This window comes from Lontra canadensis, unplaced genomic scaffold (genome assembly GCF_010015895.1).
Source record: "Lontra canadensis isolate GAN:19392208 unplaced genomic scaffold, GSC_riverotter_1.0 scaffold93, whole genome shotgun sequence".
In the NCBI taxonomy this organism is placed as follows: Eukaryota; Metazoa; Chordata; class Mammalia; order Carnivora; family Mustelidae; genus Lontra; species Lontra canadensis.
This window is the reverse complement of record NW_022631087.1, coordinates 3,926,321-3,952,592: the sequence shown is the minus strand read 5'-3', so window position 1 is coordinate 3,952,592 and position 26,272 is coordinate 3,926,321. Positions and strand designations below refer to the sequence as shown.

Genomic DNA, 26,272 nt, shown 5'->3' with positions numbered 1-26,272 from the left:
TGGGGACAACACGTGGGCAGTATTTAAAGCATCGGGCTGGACGGAGGTCACCAGGGCCACAGGCCAGTGAGCAGGGAGTGGGAGAGCTCTGGGGATTGAGGGGAAGTCTCAGGGCTCTGGCATCAGTGGGAAGACTCAGTGGGATCAACCGTGTAAAATATCATTGGCTTATACCAAGTATTCCCTCCATAGTAGCTTACGTCATCATCAGCTTTTATGTTGGTGAAATTCGCGTCATTTCAACCAGTTAGCCGTTTTTAAATGTGTGATTCAGGAGTGTTTAGTTGTTTATGAGGTGAGGCAGCTGTCACCTCTCTCTAGTTCTGAGACATTTTCATCACCCCAGAACACCCTGTGCCCAGCAAGTTGTCACTCCGCACATCCCTCCCGCTGTGCACTGTTCACCACTGACCTACTTTCTGTCTTTATAAATTTGCCTACTCTAGATATATGAAAGGAATCCTACAGTATGTGAGCTTTTGTGTCTGGCTTCTTTCGCTAGGCATAACACAGCCAAGGTTCAACCGAGTTGTAACGTGCATCAGTGCTTTGTTCCTTTCTACAGCTGAGTATGCTATTTTATTATTATTATTATTATTCCATGTCTCCCCACACTGATGCCAGAGCACGTGCGGGAGTTCTTGCCCGAGAACTTTATCCCTCCATCCTCTTCGCCTCGTTGTCCTTTCCTCCTCCCTGTGCTTGATTTGACTTGTGTCGGGGGCGAGTTCCCACCTCCTCAGAGACTTACCCCATACCCAGCAGCACCTCTTTCCCATCCCCCAAGACACATACATAATGTCGTAAAGTTCCCTTTACCATCTGTTTCCCAGAGCCTGATCCAGACGCAGGCTAACTTGTCCACACCGCACTGTTCCCAGCAGGGAAAGAGCACTTCAGTGCTCCCCAGGGTATGTGGAGCCCTGGGGGATCCAGGGCTATGAGAGCAGCAGAGTCTGCCCCTGTTCCCACAAGCCCTATGCCCTTAGTAGATGGCAGGTCCCTCACCTCCACCTCTTGGTGGGGATGGCCATCACCCCAGGCATCCCACGGGCACACAGATCCCTCAGAAGGTGTTGCTGACCGTGTTGTGTGGCTGCAGCCCTTACCTCTCTGCTCATCTCTAGGCTTGCCTGTTTCCACCGGGCTGCTTCTAAAAGAAAGAGCGAAAGAAGAAGGGAGGGAAGGAGGGAGAGAGGAGGAAAAGGAAGGAAAAGGAAGGAAGAAAGGAAAGGAGGGAGGGAGAGGGAGAGAAGAAAGGGAAGAGAAAGGAAGAAAGATAAATAAGACCCTTGATTTCGAACCCCTCCGAGCATCCCCTGACCCGTCTCCCACACAGCAGCAAGAATGTTCTTTCCATACCCAGACTCCAATCACACTGGCCCTCGCTGACTGTAGCGGGGGCTGTGTAGCGCCCCCATGCTGTACCAGCCCCGGGGCACCGTCCGCATTGTCTTCTTTGCACATGGTGCCCGGTGTCCTGTGGCCAGACAGTCCTCCCTGCCTCGGACCCTTCAGTTGTGCCCCCAGTTTGTCCTTCAAGGAGAAGCCTCCTTACTCTGGGCCTGGCCTTCAAGGCCCCACAGGTCTCCTCCCACCTCCTCTGTGGGGTCTGTGTCTCAGCCATGCTGGCTGTTAGTCCCTTGAGTGGTAGTTTTTCCTCCTCACACCAATTCTCGGAGGACACCAAGTGGGCAGCCTACAACTCAGATCTGACACTACTACGTGGAATCGGCATCAGACCCCACAGGCTCTCGGACTCTGTCCCTCCATTGGACTCAGCCTGTGCCCTCAGACACCAGGCATGAGTATCGGGCCCCTGAGTAACCCACACTCCCATTCGACTTGGCTACTGAGTCATGGCCTCCCTCAACCCCCATCCTCACGTAGCTTTGCTATTTGCTAGATCACAGAACCCAGGAACTCACTTTACTTACTATTAGTGGTTGATTTTAAAGACTACAACTCAGGAACAGCCAAATGCAAGAGATGCCTACGGCAAGATTGGGGGAGGATTGTGGAGGTGCCGTGCCTTTTCCAAGGGCACCATCCTTGAACACGAAGATGTGTTCACCAACCCATAAGCTCTCTGAATCCCATCATTTGGGGTCTTTGTGAAGGTTTCATTAGCTAAGCATGGTTGATTAAATCATTGGCCATTTGTGATGAACTCAGTCTCCGGCCCCTCTCCCCACCTTAGAGGCTGGGCAGTGGGGTGAAAGTCCTGAGCTTCTAATCAAGACTTTGTCTTTCTGGCAACTAGCCCTCCATGTAGCTCTCTAGGGACCCACCGGGAGTCACCTCATTACAACAAAAGATGCTCCTGTCACCCTTACCACTCAGAAAATTCCAAGGGACAGAGACCAGGTATCTTTCCATGACACCATATCCTTCATCCTTGTCAAGCTTCCCACTGCAGGGTCTTAACATACACTGTCCCCCTGCCTTGGTACTCTTCCCATCTTCCTTCGGATCACGATCGGATCCTTCTTTCCTCAGATGACCTCCTTGACTGACTTCCCCTCTTACAGTCCCTGGCAGCACTCTGACCTCTGACCTCACCTCCCCCAGCCCATCAGGGTCACAGTTCCACACTTGTTGGTGTGACTGTTTAGCAACCTTGCCCTGTGTCATGGGCTGAATTATCTCTCCCAAAATTCATATGTTGAAGTCCTAACCCCCAGTATCTCAGAATGTGATTGCCTTTGGAGAGAGGGTTTTTAGATAGGTGATAAAATGAGGTCAGTAGAATGGGCCTTCATGTGATAGGACTGGTGTCCATATAGGAAGAGATTAGGACACACAGAGGAACCATGTAAAGACACAGGGAGAAGGCAGTTATTTACAAGCCAGGGAGCAAAGACTCAGAAGAAACAACCCTGCCAACATCTCAGTCTGGGACTTCCAAATAAATTCTGGCCTTTCAGCCACCCCGTCCATGGTACTTGTTACAGCAGCCCTAGCAAACTCATACGTCCTAAGCTGCACTGAGAGCAGGGACCATCTCACAATCAACCCACCATTGCATCCCCATAGCCCAACCTGGTGCTTAACTAATATGTATTCAATAAGTATTTGCTAAGTGATGAGTGATTGACCTCATGGCAATGACAGAGATCTTCGAAATAGGAAGTTTCATTAACCTGGTACTGAGTAGTCCAGACTGGTGATCCTTCATTATCTTAGTATCTCTCTTCCAAACTTCCTCTCTGTCCTCTCTGATTGAATGAGCATCCCTCCACCTCTGTAATCTGCCCAAGGACCAGCCTTAAGAAGATAGATTTGGTCCTTAAGCTTCCTGACTGCTGCTCAGACACACCAAAGCCTCTTTTGGCAACTTCCACCTTCCAGGCCATATTCCAAGAATAAAGTTTGCTCAGTGTCTGGCCTCCACACACATAGAGTACCAGCAAGCAATAATGCTATAATCTTGGGAATATTATATGAGGAAAAAAACTGAGTAATAGCTACCAAAGACTAGGAAATATTTGCTAATAATGGTAACACTTGAAGTCAAATAGTAATTTACAGTTTACAACATTTTTATTTTACTCTTAAAATAACCACATGAAAGACCTAAATGTGAGACATGAATCCATCAAAATCCTTGAGGAGAACACAGGCAGCAACCTTTTTTATCTCAGCCGCAGCAACTTCTTCCTAGAAACATCACCAAAGGCAAGGGAAGCAAGGGCAAAAGTGAACTATTGGGACTTCATCAACATCAAAACCTTTTGCACAACAAAGAAAGCAGTCAACAAAACCAAAGACAATTGACAGAATGGGAGAAGATACTTGTAAATGACATATCAGATAAAGGGCTAGTATCCAAAATCTGTAAAGAACTTATCAAACTTACCACCCAAAGAACAAATAATCCAATCAAGAAATGGGCAGAGGACATGAACAGACATTCCTGCAAAGTAGATATCCTGATGGCCAACAGACCCATGAAAAATTACTCAACATCACTCGGCATTGGGGAAATACAAATCAAAACCCCAGCGAGATACCACCTGACACCAGTCAGAATGGCTAAAATTAACCAGTCAGGATACGACAGGTGTTGGCAAGGATGCAGAGAAAGGGGAACCCTCCTGCATTGTTGGTGAGAATGCAAGTTGGTGCAGCCACTCTGGAAATAGTATGGAGGTTCCTCAAAAAATTGAAAATAGAGCTACCCGACAACCCAGCAATCACACTACTGGGTATTTACCCTAAAGATACAAACGTAGTGATCTGAAGGGACACACGTACCCCAACATTTATAGCAGCAATGTCCACAATAGCCAAGCTATGGAAGGAGCCTAGATGTCCATCAACAGATGAGTGGGTAAAGAAGATATAGTACACACACACACACACACACACACACACACTAGAATATTATGCAGCCATCAAAAAAGGACATCTTGCCATTTGCAACAATGTGGGTGGAACTAAAGAGTAGTATGCTTAGCGAAATAAGTCAATCATAGAAAGATAATTATCATATGATCTCATCGATATGAGGAATTCGAGAAGGAAGACAGAGGCTCATAGGGGAAGGGAGAGAAAAATGAAACAAGACAAAACCAGAGAGGGAGACAAACCATAAGAAACTTTTAATCTCAAGAAACAAACTGAGGGTTGCTGGAGTGGAGGGGGGTGGGAGGGATGGGGTGGCTGGGAGATGGACATTGGGGAGGGTGTGTGCTATGGTGACTGCTGTGAATTGTGTAAGACTGATGAATCACAGACCTGTACCCTGGGGCAAATAATACATTATATGTTACTGAAAAAAAAAGTACAATAAAAAAAACCACATGATGGAAACAGGATGACTTTTACCATCATCCACTTTATTTTCTTATTTTTATTTATTAAAATTCAATTTATTTAACATATGTTGTATTATTAGTTTCAGGGGCAGAATTTAATGATTCACCAGTTGCATATAACACCCAGTGCTCATGGTCCATCAGGGTCCCTCCTTAGTGCCCGTCTCCATTATCCGTCTCCCCTCTGGCAACCCCCTCAGTTTGTTCCCTATAGTCAAGAGTCTCTTATAGTTTGCCTCCCTTTGTGTTTTTATCTTACTTTTCCTTCCCTTCCCCTATGTTCCACATATGAGTGAAATCATATAGTATTTGTCTTTCTCTGAGACTTATTTCACTCAACATAATACCCTCTAGTTCCATCCATGTCATTGCAAATGGTGAGATTTCATTCTTTTTGATGGCTGAGTAGTATTCCACTGTATGTATACACCACATCTTCTTTATCCATTTGTCTTTCAGTAGACATCTGGGCTCTTTCCATAGTTTGGCTATTGTGGACATTGTTGCTGTAAACACTGGGGTGCCCCTTTGGATCACTATTTTAAAGAAATAAAAACTAAAGCTCAAAACTCAAGTAGTTTTGGTCCAGGTTGCACAGTTAATATAGTTGACTTTTGATGGGGTTGAACTGAATAATGATGGGCTAGGGGCACCAACATCTTCCCCATCCAACATCCTCCCCAACCCCGCTCAGGTGAAAAATCTACATATAACTTTGGCTCCCCCAAAACTTACCTACTTATTGCTTGGAAGAATTACTGATCATATGAATAAGTGATTAGCACGTGTTTTTTTATGTTACATGTATTCTATCCTGTATTCTTACAAGCAAGCAAACTAGAGAAAAGGAAATGTTAAAATCAGAAGAAAAAATACATTTACTGTACTGTATGTATTTATAAAAAAAATATGCATATAAGTGGACTTGCATGTTCAAACCCATGTTGTTCAAGGGTCAACTATAATTGAAAAACCGAGAGCTTTTGTGGTGGCCTTAGAATCATACAGATAAGTGCTTTTTCCTGCAGGCCCAGTAGGAAGAGTGAGATGATTTCTCCTAGGTGCTGTCACTAGTGAGCCAAAGGAGCGTCCCTAAATGAAGTATCTGAAAGATGCCAGCAAATCGTGTTTTCCAAAGAAGATCCAAGGAGTCCATGGATGGAGGTTGTAGCTGGATCCGGGCCAGCTCTGCTCCCCTGACCGAGGCCTCGTCTGAGAGGGGACAGCAGCCAGGCGTCCTGGGAATCAGTGTGATAAGAACAGCCTTGGAAGAGAGCCCAACGGCTGGCCCCGTGTTCCTTTTTAGTTTTTCCCATTTCCAAGACCAAAGATCAGGGAAGGAAGAAGAGAGAAATCATTATTTGAGATCGAGCAGGAGTTTTTTTAAACTGTAAATTAAGTTAATGTGGGCCCACATGGGACTGACTTGAGAGGGTCAGGAGCTGAGGGGACTTGTTCTTACTTCTTGGCAGATGCAATTGTTACCTGGACCTTTATTGGATTGTAGGCTCTTTTCTGAGCCTCAGGCTGTCCTTCTGTTCTCCCGAGATGCCCTTGCGTAGGAAGTGCTCTCAGCTCAGTGCCCTGGGATTGATGCTGAAGGAAATTAGTCTCAGAGCACCTGATGGACATCAGAGATTCTGCAGGATTCTAGGCCGTGTGGGCAGGAACAGCTGTGCGGGTCAAATACGCCTTGGCCAGACTTTCTACCCACTCTCTCTTGTTTTGGAGCCTTGCCCACAGTGGTGGCACTTGGGGAGGGAGATGCCTTGCAGATTGTTCCTAACGCTGAGTGTAGGTGTGGAAATGCAGGCTTTCGCACAGAGAGATGTGAACACAGCCCAGGCTGTGTGGTCCCAGCCACTGGTCCTTGACAAGTGATGTGACTTCTCCAAACCTCGGTTTCCCTTCCAAACGATACAGATAAACAGTGCTCACCTCCTGGGGTTGTAAGGTACTCAGAGACAGGGCATGGAGAGCTCATATCCCAGTACCTGGGCAAAGTGCCCCCCCAAAAGGGGGCTGCCCTGAGGAACAGGGGCCCCCATCACTGGGCAGCTGGGTGCACACAGATACAGTGCAGGTGGAGGAAGTATGGGCACGTGGACAGTATAGCAGGAGGGGGATGCTGAGAAGGCTCGTTGGGGCGTACAGTAAAGACTGCTCACAATCGGGTCGGAAGGGAGCTTTGAGGCCATCCAGTCTGAGGCAGAAATTCCCCTCCCCCCAGCATGCCTGCCAAGTGACCTCCCTCTCCAAAGGTCCCCAAACCTGTCATGCATGAGAATTAATGGGGGTGTCTTCGCCAAGAAATCCCCAGGCCTCCCCCCCCAGGAGAATCTGCTTCAGGGAAGTGAAGGGTAGGGCTGGGCAGATGATAGCTATCTCATTTGAGAAGCTTTTTATAGAGATCATAAAATCCAGACTGCAGGGACTGGGTCTGTTTCCTGCAGTGCCATGTCTCCAGCAGTTGGCACAGAGCCCCCTGCACGGTGGGGTCTCGGTGTATACCTGCTGGGTGAGGGTGGACTCGTGCAGCCCCTTCCGGAACCAGCCAGTGTTCAGAAGCTAGAAAGGCAGCTTGTTTCTGTCTTGCTGAACTCTAATGGAACTCTCACAGTCTTGCTTCTAAGAAGCAAAATCTATCTTCTTCCAATCTTCACTCGTTCAGCCTAATTCTACCTTCTGGAGTGACACAGATTCTAATTCCTCTTAGAAGGGATTATCCTTCAGCTATCGAGGTCAGCAAAGATGGGGTCTTTATCTCTAAATGAGATCGGGGTTGCCTGAACAATGAATCAAGCTTCATCACGCACCCCCAAGGCAACCAAATGGTCGACAGAAGGACCTTTTTAACTGGAGCACATGGGTTCCAACTCAAGGCCATGCAGTATGAACGAGAGACAGAAACCTGCTTGAGGGTCTCAGTGGAGCCCCATGAAATAGAAAACCTTTACCGTTTTCCAGGGGAGGGAAATGAGGGACAAAGAATTTACCCAAGATTACCATTCCAGTTCAGGAGAGCTAGAATTTGAACCAGGTGAGAATTACCATTCACATTCCAGGGAAGACGAGGCGGTCAAGTTGGAGAAGCTTGTGCGTGGGGAACATAGCCAGCATGGAATCGGGGGCAGCCCCAGTATTGGGTGGTGTGTCCCTAAACCCCGTGCTCCCCTTCTCTGGGCTCCACCTGTAAGAGCAGGCAGTCCCAGAGTGAGTCCTCAGATGGTCGCTGTGCCTGTGAGTGTCTGTGTTCCTGAGTGCATTTAGCAGAGCTGAACTCGGGCTGTAGGATCTGTGAAACGTGCAGGTTCAGAAACGGCCCTTTTCAACCCATTCAGGTTGCTTAAATACCCTTTTGTGTGGCATCTTCTAAGCGGATGCTTTATCCTTCCGTACCCACTGGCCGGGGACACCTGGGGCGGGCATGCAGCAGTTCTTAAAGGATGTTTAGTAGACAGTAATGTGATCCTGTATGTTTTCCTTATTATTAGCCATCCTGCACCCAGACATGCCCTGAATGGTACTATTAAAGGCTTTCCTATTTTAAAGTAGCTTATTAGAATAAATATGAGGTTGGGAAGTCATGTTGCTTTCTCTGCTGATACTCCGGACAGCCCCTGGTTATAACATTTTAATATTCCCCTGCTGGTGTGAGCAGAACTGATTTGATATGCAGCAGTGGTTGGCAGACTCTCTCTGTGCATCGAGGGGCTTTCCTGGGGGTGGAGATAAGGAGACAGCCCCGGGAGCATCTGCGATCAGAGCTATAACTACCTGCTTGTGGTGTTTACCTGGAGAGGTTAACCTGTAAGCATCCACTTCCATCCCGTTCAGAAAGAGCTTACCGGCTCCAGATGGGCCAGGATGGTCGATGATAGATAATACTTATTTTTCATCTATCCATCCACACTCTGTTGGGCCCTGGAGCACTAAGCTTTTTAATCAAAGAAGCAAAGTGATCAGATTTGCACTTTCAAAGTATTTCCGTGTAGGCAGAATGGAATGGCAAGGCTCCCCGGAGGGAAAGGTGATCCAGTGTGATTTGCCAAGCCATCTGGGAAGGAGATGGATTGAGGGGCTGATAGAGCTGGGCAGAGGAAGGGTTTGAGAAACCGCAGATAAAATCGGTGGGATTTGGTTATGGCAAGGATGTGGAGAGCAAGGATTTAAGAGTAGAAGCTCTAGGAAGTCGTCTGTGCTGGGTTGGAGATGGGGGATTGACTTCCTGTCCGTGGTATTTGAGGCCACTGCAGTAGATCCTGTCATCCAGGGAGAGACTGTAGAAGAAGAAGAAAAGGGAGCTAAGGATGGGAGTTGGGGAGCACCACATTAAGGGGAGGCAGGGAAAGAATGTTCAGAGGGGGGAAAACAGCCAAGAGACTAGTGTCACAGAAGCTGGTAACTTCAGAAAGGCCCGGGGGCGTTGGGGCCATGGCCAGCAGGACAGGGCAGGGTGGTAAGACCACATTTGCTGGGACATTTCAGACACCATGCACAAAGTGACCATCACTACTGGAGGTGGGGACAGGGCAATGCCTCAGGTGAGCACCTACCAGGACCCATGCACTCGACCTGTGTTGGGTGATCTGCACATCTTTTCTTGGAGATGGGAGATGGATTCTGTTCTTGCCTTTTTACAGTTTAAAAAAAAAAAAAAAAAGGCTCAGAAAAAGACCCTGGCCAAGCCCTGCAGAACTGGGGCTGGAACCTTCCTCAGCCTGGGTTGCAATCCCTTTGCCTTTCCAATTTGCCATCCGGCCTTGCCTCCCACCTGCTGGCCTGGTCTGGCCTGTCTGTGCCCCTCGTGCCCTGTGGAAGCGTCACCATGCCATGCTCCTAGGGCCTCACCTCCTGAACAGAGCTCTGCCTCGAGCCCGAAGCTGCGGAGGGAGGGAGTGAGGGGAGTTCCCAGCCTGGAGCCATCCGTCTGCGGGCTGGTGACACCGACACCGGGGCCCCAGCAGAATAGCAAGCTTGTTCGCTCTTGTCTGGCTGTTAGTGGTGATGTATGAATAAGCAAAGAAGACAGCTTCATTTTCATAAGTTAACTTGTGCCTGGAGTTAGGAAGACGGGGAACAGCGCACTTAATCATAACCACAGGGCCTCATAGAAAACAATGACAAAGCCTTTTCTGTTCGTCACGGTGTTTTATTGTAATAACTCCTAAGAAGACGAGACGGTGCGGAGTGCTGAGGGAGGCAGCACGCCAGCAGCCCGGGAAAGAGGAGTCCCCTGAGACTTGACTTTTTAATGGGATGGCAGGCCTCCTGGGCTCACATCGTCCAGGCTAAAGCTTTAGACGTGGACCACTGGAGACCGGATGCCACCTGGTTTATGAGCTGGGGTTGGCAGGGCTGGAAAGGATGATTGTCACCAGGGAGTGGCGGGGCCTCTGCCTGGAAGGGTGTTGTGTTGTGAGGCAGCACTGTTCTCAGAGAATCCTGGGAATGTGGAGGGCTTCGTGGACGAGGCAGGTGGAGACCGTCATCGTGCACCAGAGGAGACAGTAAGCGACCCGGGAGGCACCCAGCCGGCATCCCCCACCATCCCCGGCCTCCATGATTCCCTGTCCTCTGTTCCTCCGACTTCTCAGTATTTCTGCCACCACGAGGACCATGCTGCTTCCTAATTGTTTATCTTCCTCCTCTTCCAGCTGCCTCTGCGGCAACAACCGTGTTTTATTTGTCTTTGATGCCTTAGTCTGTTGTGTGGTCTCTGACACAGCAGACCCTCAGCCCATGCGAAACTAAAGCAGCATCTAGGCAGAATAAGGACCGGGTCAGCTAAGGAAGGAGCCGGGGAGATGGGTAAAGCCATAGATGCCTGAATCCAGGCCAGTGGGACAGAGGGGGGGTGGGGGGGCGGAGAATCCTGGCTGTAATGATAAGAGCATATACCTACTCAACATTGTACTGGTTTTCCAGGCATTGTTAGCGGTAACATTTGAATAAGCACAAAACACAAGATTAACTTGTGCCTCAAGAGAAAAAAAGTTAATGCTAAGGTATGTCCTGTGTTTTAAGTTCCCTTTATAGGTGAATGAACTTGTAGGCACTGAGAGGTTAGGTAACTTGTTTGAGGTCACACAGCTAATAAGCTGAGGAGCCGGGATTTGAACCTGGACAGTTTGTCTCTGGCATTCCTTTTCTTCATCACTTCTCTGTCCTCAAGAAGCATAACACAGGAGGCTGTCACTGAGTTCTGCTGGTCTGTGGGCAAGATTTAGATGTCATCATAGCTTATTGTGTGCTAGGGAACCCCACAATGAGTCTCACCCCCTACCGTAGCAGGGACAGAGCTTCCAGACCTGGATCAATAATTCTCTGACTTCAAAGTGCTTTCCAATTACCTGGCTCTTTTGTGATGCAGATGTCTAGACCCAATGGCCAGAATTCTATTCCGTCTAACGGGGGCTGAAAGGTGTTGAGTGCTGTATGAGTGATAGCTGTTTTTAACCAGCATCCTCCGGGCTTACCTGGAAGCTTCGGAAAGAGCATTTTGCTCTCCCCTCGTTCACCAAGATCGACACCTCCTCCCACTCAGCTCTGTCTGGCGGGTTTGGCATCTTCCTCACCCTTCCGGGAAACTGCAGAGGGGGAGTGACAGCCCCTGGACGCACCGGTACGCCCCCTGCTCTGCTGAAGTTTGAGCTCAAGGTCTCGGTCTCCAGAGGAAGAGTGAGACGCATGGTGAACTTCAAGTCGTGTTCTCCAAACTCCCCTGCTCTCAGTCTGCACCTGGGCTGCCTTGCTCACGATGGCTGCAAACAACTCCTTTGCACACTCCAGCCCTCTTCTAAGGTTTTAAAAAAAATCCCTCATTAGCAACAGGAGAGCGGTAATTTTAGTACCCATTGGTTGAGGAAATGCAAATTGGTAAACAGCTTCCAAGCCTTTGCTTTGCTTTTTTAGACAGATCCATTAGCTGCTCTGTCGATGATTAAAATGGTAGTTGGGTTTTGCAAGTGGGCTTGTGAAGCCCCTGCCCCATTTGGGGTGTCAGGGTTGGAAGGTATGGAGAGCTGTGTAAGTGGTGGCTGGTTAACTAGCATCATCCGGGCTCATCCGGAAGCCTTGGAAAGAGAGCAGGCCCATCCACAAGGGTTTCTTTGGACGTCATCTAGGACAACAGTTAGGTCCTTCTAGAATTTACTGAACTGTGGTCAGGGTTTTGGCATGATGAATACCTACAGTAAGTCCGCTAACTTGCATTAATAGGTGATATTTTCCTCATTTTTTTTTGTTTTGTTTTGCTTTGTTTTGTTTTTTGGTTTTTGTTCTTTGTTTTTACCAACAAATTGTTTCAGTATCTGGGAATGGGGAGTTCATATCCTCTGTTAATTCTCTCATGCCTTGACACTTCTAAAATAAGAATTCTGGGAGAACGTGTGGATCTTGGTGAATGAGGGGAGGGCAAATGCTCTGCAGCTTCGAAAATGCGGGGATACTAACACACACACTGGAGTTATGGGGCTCCGAGTCATGGACTTAGCAGACATTTATAGCATTGATATGCAGCCCTTGCCCTTGGACTGGTGCGGGGGGGGATATTTTTACGCATGTGGTGTGGGTGTGCCTGTGTGTCACCCATCTGTCCTTGACGGGGCATAAGTCAGCTGATGGCCAAAAGTGCCAGGAGTGCTAGGTAGAGCCATCTACCGCCTCAGGGGCGAGCCAAGGAAAAGGTTCACACTCAGGGGTGTTCATAGCTGGCTTCGGGCTGGAGACACGCTGGAAGGGATTCTGGGCAGGAATTGGCCAAGGGTAAGGGCACTTCCTGCCAAGTGAGAGCCGTAGGAGCAAGAGCCAGAAGGGAGAACGCAAACAACCAAACTGTACATTTTCATGTGGCAGGAATGAAGTGTGGCTACGTAGAGAAAGCTTCTGAGGAAGTAGATCACGGTCAAACATAATGCATGGAACGCCAGAGCACAGAATTTGGACTTTCAGGTAGTTGAAGAGGACCTTACCCTAAATTCAGTGAAAGACCATTCCCCTCTTGTCATTTCTGAGCACATCGTGCCCTCCATCCATTATATTGAACCTGGGGTCCTTGGTAATCGTGAACCAACTCCCCCAAGGACTATGCCACCCCCTGCCCCACCCCCAGCCTCCATGAAAGATCATCATGTGAGCTCTCGAATGAGGTCCCGGCACACGGCTTTCTCAGCTGAGGACAACCTGCCTTTTAGATCTCACCGTGTTCTGTGAGCATCGTAAGCTTATCGTGGTGGAATTGATCTGCTCTTGCCTGTCCTGAGTTGGTGATGGGTTTTTCTGAGGGATTCTACATGGTGTGGATGTGATCGTATACAATGACAAAGTGGGTGGTAGTATTTTTCCCATGCGTCTAATTTATGTATTTGTGCTGGAGTGATGATTTAGATAGGAGCTCGATAAATTGATCAAATAAATTACACCGGACCCACACAGCATCATTTCAGGGAGCTGTCATCACACCAGGGAGGTTCTATATCACGCAACGTGGGGTACCGGGAGAACCACTCTGTTTTTCTTAACATATTGCTGGGCCTTCATTTGGTCAGAAAGGTCTGTATTTCTCAGATTGGCCAATAATAAAAAGATTTTAGCCCCAGAAGGCATCGGTTAGCTGCAGAAGTCAGTGATTATGAGTCATGGGACACTTTGCAAGTTAGACTGTCCACACCTCAGTTTCTTCTCCTGCCTCGGTTTCTTTCCCTATACCATGTGAATTTTTTTTTTTTAATTCCTGCCTCCAACACTTGTAGTTAAGGTAAGCGAGACTGCACCGAGACAGTGGAAGGAATCTGGGCGTCAGACAAATACTGAACTATGTGTCGGCTCCCCCATAATTGTGCAAATCACAGTCCTGGGGAACCTCGGGTTCCGGGTCTATAAAAGAGTTGATTGTTGGTCCAAGGGAATATCTTCTGCAAGAGGTGTGGTAGGGTTGTCTCATGGAAGGCAGTGGGAGCTGAGGCCCTGCTGGCCCCACGTAGAAAGCCTGGGGCCCCAGGAGCGGGATGCTCTAAGAGCTGGAGGGGAGGACCGACTCACCTACGATGCTGAGTTACTAAGAGGCCTGGCTCACCTGTGCTGTTGGCCCCAGTGCACCAGACACACAACTCAAGATCAAGTGGGTATGAGAGGAAGAACGCTGTGGTGGGGAGCTGCTGCCAGAAGGGGGCTCCTGTCTGTGAGCCTCCATCTCCCGCACCAAGGGCACGTCTTCCCTCTGTTGGCATCAGGTGGTCTCCGCGGACACCCAGAAAGCCAGCGAACTAGCGTCTGGTGGGGACTCTTGCAGCTGGAATTTGAAGTGTGCCAGTCAGCATAGAGGCGTTACTTGACTTAAGGGATGGTTGGACCGATGGTTGCCTGGTCGGTTGGGGCTTCTGGCTTGATCAGAGAGGAACTGGGTGACCTTGGGCAAGGTAATTAGCTACCCTGGGCGGCCTCCAGGTGGCGGGGCTGGCCAAGTGTGAGAAGTAAAGACAGTCCTACAAGCGAAGCACGGAGATCGAGGTCTGGCACTTGCTAACGAAAGCCGTGGTGGTGATGACCCGCCGTGACTGTATCTCCAGCTCGGCGCGCACCGGCACACGCAGCCTGGCTTCTTCTAAGACCTTTGCTTTCTCTGTACTTTCCAGGTCAGCAGGTCCTGGGCTTGGTGGAGAACCAGAGTGACTGGTACCTGGGAAACCTGTGGAAAAATCACCGCCCTTGGCCTGCGCTCGGAAGGGGCTACAACACAGGTAAATCGTGAGCGTGGCGCGTGCGTGGCGGGTGTTTTGGAAGATGACATGAGGGCTCAGTGCTCCTTCCTCTGAGGGAGGAGGCAGGCAAAGCACAGGAGGAAGCCACCTGGCTGCCTGAATTCTGCAGCGGACAGTCCATACGCGACTGACCTTCTAGTTCTTTCTTAGAGCCACACCTACAAGCACAGAGCTGTCAGACCCTGGCTGGCGGTGGCAGTCTCACCAAAAAGCCTTTCTCCTGACTAACCTTCAGACATAGATCCCATTGGGCCTTTTTAGGAATATGACCTGTAGTTTCCTTGGCCCTACTGATAGAGAGATGGTTCTGCCGTGACAAAGAACCACTCTGTTCTTCGTCAGATGTTTCCGCTTCTCAGCACCACAGAAATTTATTTTCCTCACATTCCATGTCCGTGTTAGGCTCGCTGGTCTGTGCTCACCGTAGGCATTCAGGATTCATCCGGATTCAAACTTCTTGTACAGGGGGGAAAGTAGCGGATATCCTGTTGACTCTGAAAGTCTCTGGTCAGCAGTGACGTAACTTCTGCTAATATCTCAGTGGCAAAAGCATCCCTGTGAATGATATCATTCATTCATTCATTCATTCCGTACTCAGCAGCTGTGTCTGGAGTAGTTAGGGTGTCCTAGACCCTGTGCCACATGTGCAGGGCAGTGTCTCAGTGTCTCAGCCACATACGGCCCATGACCTCACAGAGCGTATCGATAAGAAACGAGAGTGGCCTCCCGCTCCTTAAGCTCTGGCCTGCCAGTGTTTGGTTTTCATCGTGCTTCTGGATCCTTCTGCACTTTCCCCTTCATCATCCTCTTTGCCACTGCTTTGGCGGCCTGTTCTCAAAGGATGCAGACGTGTGATCTGTGTCGGGACTGGAACTTAGAGCTCAGAGAGCAGTAGGTTTGGTCAGGCCCAGAAGGACTGGAACCTGGCATCTGAGACCAACTGTCCTGGGGTGGGGCGGGTGTCTGGGGATGGTGCCACCCATAGGGTTCCGGAGCTAAGGCCAGCCTAAAGTCAACACTGAGAGCTGAGGGTAAGACTCCAGAGAGGTCAGGTGCAAATACAGGGGCCCTAGAGGCCAAAGGGAAAATGGAAGACAGTCAAGCTTCCAGAGGTGAGAGTTCAGAAATGGGGTCATTGTGGGGTCAAAGCTGGAGGAGGACAAGGAAAGAAAGGTTCAGAGTCAATGTCCTGAGGAGCCAGACAGATGCCAGTCAAGGAGCCCCGTGAAGGCCATCCTTTGAGATGGGGGACATGCCTTAGCTGACATTTACCAGAACATCCAGGCATCCTCACTCTATGGAATTTTTCCCTGTGACGCCTTCCAGACTTAACAGCCCAGAGGGGTTGCAGTGGAAGAATTTGAACCAGCAACCTTCCACCCACCTCCTGGAAGTGCCCCCCAGGGCCACCAGCTATGCTGGACACTAACGCTTGAGTTGCTGGATGCTGAGGAAGTCTGAACAGCCCCCGAGAGGAGCCAGGCCGCTCTGAGCAGCTGCTCTCCGTTAGCTGGTCTAGACGTATTTTAATAATGGCTAAGGCAGTGTCTCAGCGTCCCAGCGGAGCAGGCACCGGGAGCTTTCTGGGTGTTAATCTTATTTTATCCTCTCACTAACCCACCAGGCAGGTGCTATTCTTATCTCTACTTTGAACACCGGAAACTCACACTGAGAGAGGTTGAGGCTCTAGTCTGATCGGTAAGGAGGCTGCCTTGTTCATGACTAACCTCCCTCCCTTGAACTTCAGTGGTTTCAGGATCAAGAATACCATCAAACGTGGACTCTGTCTTTGAAGCATCTGGAGAGGGGCCTAGGATTTGGCCCCCTAAGAAAGCCTCCAGGATGTTTCTGGAACAGGAGGGTCTGCTCTGAAAGATGGCACTCTGTTTCACCTCCCAGCAAACCCTCCCGGGGGCTTTCTCGGTGCACTTGAGGCTGGACCTTTAGGAACCCACTGCGGGGCTGATAAGATGTCTCCCCCGCCCCTGCCCAACCCCATACTTTCCTTTGGGCAGCGAATTATCAGGCCGTGTTGATCTTTTGCCAAAGCCAGGATTCCTAACACATCTCCTCCAGGCTCCTGCAAAGCTGGAGACACCCATGTTTGTTGGGTGAGAGAAGGGAAATCGCAGGTAAACCCTGGTGTGTGTTGAGTCTGTCTTCCTCCCAGAATAATAGACAATGTCACGCTGCGTCGAGACATCGGGGTTATGGTTTTCTGCGTAAACCACACACACTGGTTATCAGTCCGGGTTTGCAGGCAGAAGAGAAATGGGGCACATGAGGAATTTATTATGTCAAAAATGACACATCCCCACCTGCCTCTCCCGTTTGACTTCAGCACTAGGTCAGGAGACAGACAAGGATCTAAACCACCTCCAGGGACCCCACGTGCGATGCCAAAGGCAGTGAGTTACTTCCCTTGCCCACTGGTACTTAAAGTGCAGAGCCGATGAGGAAAGCCCTGTTAGAAATGATGTGTCCATTTAAATAAGCCAGTGACACCAAGTGATCATTATAAAAGGATTTATGCGACATCAGAATGCACTGGCTTTCGTGATAGGGATTTGTTATTTTAAGACTCAGAATTGTACCACACGTCGGCACATGAGTCATGCAACACTTAGATTCTCATGGAAATTGAGCACTCTGCGGGGAGGGCGTCTGCTTGCCCTAAATCCCAGCACGCAGCAGGCCTCCGAGAAGGGGTCTCTCCAGCGAAGCCCCAAACTGAGCCTTCAGCTTGGGGTGGGCAGACGCTGGGAAATCCACATTCTGGAATCGCCATTCAGCCACTAAATGTCCACATAGGTTTAGCCAAGGTGGTTTACCTCCTTGAGTTCACCTCCTCATTCTCTGCCTTGTACGATAGGATAACAGAGCCCAGGATGGGGGAATTAACAAGGTAAGTAGGTCAACAAGCCAGCCTTTATAGCCACAAAACAAGGGCGCAGTATACCTCCGTCTCTGTCCTCTTGGGTTTTTTCTGCCACCCATCCTCTCAGGGAATTGAATCCATTCTCTGCTCTAAAAATGGTGGTTATATGAAGTTTGCTAAGGCCTTCAAAGCCCTCAGGTCAGAAAAAAACAGAACAAAACACTAAGCTTCTTTGCTTTTCCTTAAATGTAATGCAGCCACCTAGCACTTTTTCTCTTTTTCCCATATCTGGAAAAGGTTGCCTTTTCATATTATTTTAGAAAAAGTGATGATTTTTACTTCATATATCAGCTTCCTGACTGTGTTTTACCCAGAAAAAAAAAAAAGGCATAAAATGTTTGAGTTGAAAAATCTGCCTTCAAGAGGCAACTGTATCACTTTTCGGCTTTGTTCCTTTTGGACAACAACTCCAGCTCTCTGAGCCTTGGGTTTCTTTCTGTGAATGGAGAATAATAAGCCCAGCCCCGCCCCCCAGCCCTTTGGTGGAGGCTCCTCGGTGGTAATGTAGCTTCAAGAGCCTGGTAGACCAAAGTGCATTAGGAAGGTGGTTGTGGCATTTATTTCTCTTCCTGACCACAGCCTAGCTGGGCAACTGTTTGCAAGTAATTTAGATTTGTCCTATTTATCAAGTTCAACTGCACCCACCAGTCATGAGAGCAGATGCTTGACTCTGCATTATCTTCATTAATTCCTTGAATTGTCTTGCACAGTAGACATTCCCCTGGAAACAGCCAGCCAGCTTCCTCCTTCCTCTTCCTGGTTTTCCTTCCCAGTCCGCTAGCACAAAGCCCACAGGGCCTTAAAGATTAGAAAAGATCTGCCTGCCATCTTCTACCCTTGCCCCTCCCTTCTTACCTGAGCTGTGTACCACTTAATTCCATCTTCACAGAACTGCTAAAGCCACAGCCCGGCTCAGGGCCCTCACCATAAGCGTTCAGGTAGAATTAAAGGGCACCTCTCCCAGCCTCACTCGGAGATGGGATCATCCCCGACCGCTCTGTCCATCCATCATCTAGGTGCAGGAAGCGGTCATTCACCAGCATTCAGCAGTTTGCAAGATTTTTTTTTTTTTTAAACAAGATTATGACAGGCCTCATTAAGATTCGGCCCATTTCAGTTCCTGCATTGATGGTGAAAATCTTAAAAACAAACACCAGCCAAGAAGAGAAGGGGAAGGAAAGCTACAGGTAGCAGGTGACCGGAGATGATGGGGTAAGGGAAGGCAAGCCAGGGAAAAGGAGATGGCTGCCTTACAGAGAGGTGTGTTCATGTACAGTCCCAAAGGTTACTCAAGGATGAGATGCGTCCTCCCCGAATTGAAGGACATCATATTAACCAGAGGATGTGGTTTAAGAAACTGTTTAAAAATAAAATGTATCCCATTCCTTTCAGTCTCCAAACTAGGCCAGAGACTGACAGATGGAGACCTGGCTCTCCAGGGAGGGAGGAAGGATTTCTCTAGGAATCCTTATCCACAGAACAATAAAATGGGGACATTCAAGGACTGACTCACCTCTGTGGCTGAAGGAAAGTGGAGAAGGAGAACCCGGACGCCATGGTGATTCCGTGGCAGGGATTCAAAAGGGGGCTACATCTGGCCATTTGCCAGAGAACTGCTAAACACACAGCTCTCGTGAGCTGATCACAAGTGTGGGATGCAAGCTGACCCTTTGCTGTGCCCCCAACATCCAGTTTTCTGCAGCCCTAGGCAAGTCTGTCCATTTCCCAGAACCCTCCTTGTCTCTTGGCCCAAGAACCAAGAACTGTTTATGCTCTAAAGGAATATCGTCCCTGAATGATTTCTGTCTGTAATAATTGCATCCAGAGAAACTAGCTTTAGGTGTAGTTCATTCATTCAGCACCTGCTCCTGAATGCCTACATTCTGGGTAGAAAAAGATTTCTTAAAAATGTGTGCTATCAAGAACCTTCCTTTAAGAAGATTGTAGTTTCGTCAAGAAGAGTTTACATATCCCACAAATGAACTTAGTGTGACTTGAGTCCCTGGAATGATTGAGATTCAGAATTGAACGCCAACCTTGCAATAAACCCAGACCGGCATTTTCTAGACTGATTCCATAAGGCATTGCAAGAGATGTCGCTATGTCTTTAGAAACTGTGGACTGATAATGTTGAGAAATCAGCACCCTGTATCCTTCCCTTAGAGCTTCAAGTTGCATATTGGTGTATTAGAGATCCTGGAACGTCCGAGATTAAAGGAAGCTGTCCAACCCAGCACCACCTCCCACTCTCACTCCATCCTAGAGCTATGGAAATAAGTTGAAGGTGGGGGGGAACCTCCTGCACTTATTCTGGGGACAGGGATTATCACTTTTTGAGCTCTATATCCCAAGCGCGTGTCACAGAAGACCTGAAATAGAGTTTGTAGAATAAGCCCAGAGAAAGATGCTTGGCATTCGAGGAATGGTTCCCTCACGGCTTTGTACAGTACTCGTGTAAGGATGGAGACCTGTCCTTACTGCACCTTCTAGGTCAACATCCTGTGTGTCATTGCATGTCCGAAGCCAGTCACCAGCCCTCCAAAACCTTCTTCCCAAATGAGGGAATTGTGTGGATGACCTTCCGCCATCCTGATTGGTCGGCCATTTCTGGGTAGCTCCGGCTTTGCTCTGTGGGGGCGACGCTCTGACTTGAATGATATGCTCTGGATGTTATCAGACCGTCAGAGGTTCATGCCTCCAGCTGTACACTCAGTCCACTCTTCTGAATCATTCAGAATGTCTACTTAGAACGTTAGCTTTAGGCCCTAACCCAGAGAAAGTGCATTTGCATCTCTGGAGATGAGGCCAGCTCAATGTTACTTTAAACATGCTCCTTTGGGGCATCTGGGTGGCTCATTTGGTTGTGTGTCTGCCTTTGGCTCAGGTCATGAGTGCAGGGTCCTGGGATCGGGCCCCACATCAGACTCCCTGCTCAGCGGGAAGCCTGCTTCTCCCTCTCTCTGCTGCTCCCCCTGCTTGTGCGCTTGTGCTCTGTCTCTCTGACAAATAAGTAAAATCTTGAGCCATGCTCCCTGCATGATTCTGATGCATGCTAAAGTTTGAGAAGCAGCCTCCTGGTACACTTCCATTGCCATTTGCTCATCAGGCTCAAATTGAACTTGAGTTCAGCTGAAAAGCACCCTGAATGACTGCTCAGCCAAAGGTTGCCCATTCTGTGCCTCTGCCGTAGATTTATTGACCCTAAAGCACGGGCTTTATATTTATCTCTGGTCGAATTTTATCTGATTTAGACCAATCTCTGTCCCATTTTATTTGACTTCATTTGAGTCTTCAACTTCGGGTCATCCACAAAAATAATGAAAATGCCTTCTATTCATTCTGCCAGGAGCCCTTGCCTCATTTTTGTAACAGATGTTTTGAATGCCTTTTTTACAATCATGGACTAAAATTCAAGGGTTACCTGTATTGCACTGTCTACAAATATAATTTCAAAAATATCGATATAGTGCCCTGGCTATAATTTAAAGAAGAAATTAAAGGAAGTTCATTTACTATAAAATAATACTAACTTCATGTGTAATGGTTGAGGCTTGGTGGCAGTGGACGGCCAGTGGAGCGGTCTGGGGCTTCCGTGCCTATTTTGAGGGTAGAATCGTCTTCAGTGTGATGCCGCCAATGCAAAATGGGACCTAGATTCTCCCAGTGCTGTGTGCTGTCTGTGAGGTGCTTTCCCGGAGTGGTGAACATCTCTGGGCAGATGATCAAAGAGTAAGAAGTATTCTCTTGCCTTGATGTGTATTCCAGGCTCAGTAACCACTAAAACCATGCAAAACCAGCACATAGTTTTGTTTCTGTGAGTAGTATTTGTTCCAGGCTCAGATAATTAGAACATCTATATGCAGCCATAATACTGATGTCCAGGGGGACACGTGGGATGTGGGAATATTCTTCACGGGAGTAGCCTGTCCTGGGAAGAGGTCCTGCCCACCCCACCCCCCTTGAACCATGAGTTCAAGGCATTGCAGATGGTGAGCAGATGGACCTCAATGCAAAGCCGTGACCTGCTCAAGATCTCCCTCAAGGTCGGTGTCATTGAAGAAGACCGTGCTCCCTGCTGGGAGGGAGTTCGGCAGGCTGGACCAGTCTGTGTAGTCGTCCTGCCTCCAGCTGCTCCTCTCCACTTACCCTTCTCCTAAGGTTCGGTGGAGTTACCCAGAGCTTGTCCACTTCATATCCTGAACCAGAATCTCCTCTGGCCTTGATTCTGCCTTCTAAGTTCCCAGCAGAAATCCACACCCTCTTCTACCCAATAACCACATACATGGATACCGAAGTGAAAGAAAGTGAACAGTATGTCCCAGACTCTCTTCTGGGATCTTGCCCTGCTCAGTTCCCTGCACGTCACTGATTACCTTGAGCTTCTGTTCATATATGAGATGGGGATGGCCAGGTCTACTTCACAGAGGACGCGGGGGTGGGAGGGGGGAGAAGCACGGAACATAATACAAGACGAGGTTTGGCGTGTAGTCGGCGCTAAGTCCATAGGAGTAGCTGCCTTTCATCACTACTTAAAAGGTGGACTAAGGGACTGCAGGTGTCCGGCCTCCTCCCACACTGGTCACCCTGTGCTCCTGGATCTCCTGTTTCATTTTTCCTTTTAAAAGACAATATGTTCTGGAGACAAACAGTCATGGGTTTGAGTGCCAGCTCCCTCGGGTTCTGGCTCCACGATATCTGGCGGCCGATCATCTTTATTTATCATATCAGGAATTCGAAGAGTTCCCACCTCACAGGATTGCTTTGAGGACAAAATGAGATTATATTTTATAAAGTGCATGGGACGGTCTCTGGAATAATAAATGTCAAATAATAGTGCTTTCCTTTGATATTTGAGGATCCCAAAGAGGGAAGACACTTGTGGCCCTTGAGCATCTTTTTTTTTTTTTAAGATTTTATTTATTTTATTTGACAGACAGAGATCACAAGTAGGCAGAGAGGCAGGCAGAGAGAGAGAGAAGGAAGCAGGCTCCCTGCTGAGCAGAGAGCCCGATGTGGGGCTCGATCCCAGGACCCTGGGATCATGACCCGAGCCGAAGGCAGAGGCTTTAACCCACTGAGCCACCCAGGTGCCCCTTGAGCATCTTTTGATAGTAACCCTGTCTTTTGTCCATTGAAGAGATCTGGGCCTGTGCCCTCCCTCCCCAGCCCCAACCGTCCCATTGGTTCATTTACTGGACATTTTGTCCATAGGCACCCAGCATCTGTGACCTGCCAGGCAGTGTTCTAGGCCCAGGGGATGCCAAAGACCAAGACCAAAAGGAGCCCAGTTTGTGGGAGGTCGTCTTTTTTTTTTTTTTTTAAGATTTTATTTATTTGACAGAGAGAAATCAAAAGTAGGCAGAGAGGCAGGCAGAGAGAGAGGGGGAGGAAGCAGGCTCCCTGCAGGGCAGAGAGCCTGACTCGGGGCTCGATCCCAGGACCCTGGGATCATGACCTGAGCTGAAGGCAGAGGCATTAACCCACTGAGCCACCCAGGCGCCCCAGGAGGTCGTCTCTTATTGTGGGGGAGAAGCAGTCCCCATCTCACTTGCCGGGGTGCCCCTGAACCCGCCCAGCTCCAGCCATCCTGACTTCTCTGCTGCTCCTTGAGAACACCTGTTTCAACCTGGGGGCCTCTCCAGCTCCGCCATCTCTCCCTGCTTTACGCTCCCTCCGTAGTGGTAATTGCCATCTGACCTGCGATAATTTCCCTCATTTTCTTTTTAATTTTCTGTCTCTTTCCATGAAGATTCAAGTTCCTCAAGGGTAGTAATTTCTGTCTATTAATTTGCTTGCTTTATCTCCCATCCCTAGAATCATGCCTGGCGTATATTAGGCATTGCATAAGTATTGTTGTTGAATGAAGTGGATAAGTTGGGAGGATGGCAGTGTTTTGGAAACAGTAACCTAGAGCAGCGGCTATCAACAGGGATATTTGGCTCCCAAGGGTACATCGGCAGTGTTCAGAGACCTATCTGGTGGTCACAGTGAGGGAGATGCTCCCGGCACGGGGTAAAAGCCAGGCGTATAGTCAAACACCCCCACAGTGCACGGGAGGGTCCCCTGTAACAAAGAACATCTAGCTTAAAACGTCGACATCTCTGAGTTTGAGAAGTCCTGACATAATGTGATGTGCTGGGAAGCCTAGGAGGGAATTGGATTCTTCTAGAAAGAGCCGTTTGTCTGGGGAAGGGTTCTCCAAGAGGACGGCATTTGAGCTGCAGACCTGGAAATCAGCATCCATGCTGAGATCTAGAACAGGATGCCAGAGAGAATGGCAAGCACAGCCAAGGTCCCGAGCAGGACTGATGAGGGATGTTCTTTTTGCTCTCACGTGGTCATGCCCCACCCTCCCTGGGCAGAGACATCAAGCAGACATTCTCCAAGCTTCAGCTGATGAGCCCATCTCTGGGCCATTCCTGACCCTGCGGCGTCTGGCCCCGCCCCTAAAATCTAGTGATGCTCAAATCAGAGTCTTCGAGTGTGCTCTTTCAGAATGCCATCTGATTCTTCCCTCCGTGCCCTTGGAGCTGTGCCTCACGTTAACACGCTTTGGAGCCACGCACCTGGTCCCATTCTCCTGCCTGAGGTCTAGGGTTTGTAGAAATCCACTAGCCCAGAGAGAAATCGTGGCAAAGTGTGGCATCTCTGGAAGGGAGCTGGCCTGGGCCGCTCATGGCTACCCATCCAGGCCCCTGGCCCCTAGGCTTCCTTGCACACTCTCTTTCAGCCACACTGGCCTCCTGACTGTGGCCCAGGTGCATTCTCATCGCCCGCCAGGCCTGGGCCCCCTGCCTGGACTTCTCTTCCTGTTACCGCCTCCCGTGCTCAGCTCAGTTGTCCTCCCCCCTCGATGGGCTTACTTGGCCATCTTCTCCAAAGGATTTCCTTTCTTCATGGCACTTTCCTTTTTTTTTTTTTTTTTAAAGATTTTATTGATTTATCTGAAAGAGAACACAAGAGGAGGGAGGGTCAGAGGGAGAAGCAGACTCCCCGCGGAGCAGAGAGCCCGACTGGGGACTCCATCCTGGGACTCCAGGATCATGACCTGAGCCAAAGGCAGTCACTTAACCAACTGAGCCACCCATGTGCCCCCGCACTTTTCATCAATGTTAGAAAATAGACATTTTTGATTATTGAACTGCTGCCTGTTGCAGTAGGCAGAAGGGGCCCCGAAAGATGCCCATACCCTAGTCTTTGGAGCCTGTGATTCTGCGATGTTACGTGGCAAAAGAGACTTTGCCGCTATAATCACAGACCTTGGAACAGGGAGATTATCCTGGCTTATCCGATGGGCCCCAAATCTAATCATAGGAGTTCTTAAAAGCAGACTCTTTTTCCACCTGTTCCAGGATGGGGAGTTGGAGGGATTCGAAGCTTGAGGAAGAGTCTTCATTGCCACTGCCGGTCTGAAGACAGAGAGGACAGTGTGACAGGGAAAGCTGGTGGTCTTCAGGAGCTAACCCGCACGAGGAAGAGGGGCGCGTAGTTCTACAAGCACAGGGAAAGCTCTCAAATATTTGTTGAGGGAATAAATGAATTCCAGCTTTCGTCACTCCCGCCTTTCTGGACATGGAAGACAACTCGGAAAGTTGCTGGTGGGAAACAGCCCGTGTCCCCAGGTCTTTACAGCATCTGCCCATTCTGTAGGCACACACTCGGCAAGTGGCGGGTGCCTGGCATCGGGCCCTACACTAGGACCAGAAGCTAAAATCAGGTGTGGTCTCTGCTTGCACCACCATTCCTCCCACCCCACGTGGTCACCACAGACTTAAAGTAGGAGCTTGGGGAAAAATGCAGTGTCGCTGGGTGCTGGGATGGACGGGTGTGCCCACAGTCCCGGGAGCCTGGGGGCGGCCTGCTTGCATGCAGTAAGAAAAGCATCAGCCAAGAGGACCGGAAGGTGGGGACGTGGGGGTGCTCCCTCCAGGCCAACGAGGCAGGAGTCCCCCAGCCCAGGCACAGAGAATAGCACATAGTTCAGGCCATTAGTTTAGTTGAAGGTGTGACTTGTAGAGTATGTGCCCTGTCTACGGGGAGTGGTGAAGGGCCCACATTCCGACCCCATCAGTGGCCAGACAGCGATCGCTTGGCAAATCCCTTCACCTTTCTTTCTTTCTTTCTTCCTTTTTTTTTTTTTTTGCCTGACTTTCTTTACTGGTAAGATGGGAGTGTCAGTACCCACTCCGAGGGTGGCTGGAAAGATGAAATGAATCGAGAATGCCTGGTGAACAGGGTGGGGGGCACTCGGCAAATGGTGGCTGAGACTCCTGGCAGAGGGGTACAGAGCACAGGGGCGGCGGGGAGGCTGGGAACTTAGGTAGGGGTTGGTGCCTGAAGGCTACAGGGCCCATCCATCATCATCCGGCAGCCTGGATGGTTTTTAAACAATACACAGCTTCCCTTGGGACTGTATGGAGAAAGCAAGCACCCTCTCCCTTTTCGGCGTCCCCATCCATGTCTCGTCCCTGAGCCGAATTCTCATCTCGGCGCTGGGGCTACACCCTGTTCAGACGCTTTGCAGAAGTGCCCATCTTCAGGCCCAGGCACTTAGCCCACCACGTTGCCTTCGGGGGCTCTGGGTTCTGTGTAGTACACTAGCAAGGCAGCCAGGAGAGGGACCTCTGCCGACCGGACCTGATGGGGTGGGGGGGCTCTCCTTTCCCTGAGCCCCTAAAACGTTTTCCTAGCTGCTTCCTGAAAACATGGCCAGATTCCTCATCTCCCGCCCTCCTGAGCAAAAGCCACAGTTC

At 49.3% G+C, this 26,272-nt stretch overlaps 1 protein-coding gene across 1 annotated transcript in view; it reads left to right on the top strand.

Annotated features, from left to right (window-relative positions):
* LARGE1 (LARGE xylosyl- and glucuronyltransferase 1) overlaps nucleotides 1–26,272 on the top strand; it is a 520,460-nt gene that overhangs the window by 389,967 nt on the left and 104,221 nt on the right. Inside the window, exon 7 of the mRNA XM_032836533.1 lies at nucleotides 14,456–14,560. Coding sequence (XP_032692424.1) covers nucleotides 14,456–14,560 — 105 coding nt within the window. The remainder of the gene's footprint in view (nucleotides 1–14,455; nucleotides 14,561–26,272) is intronic.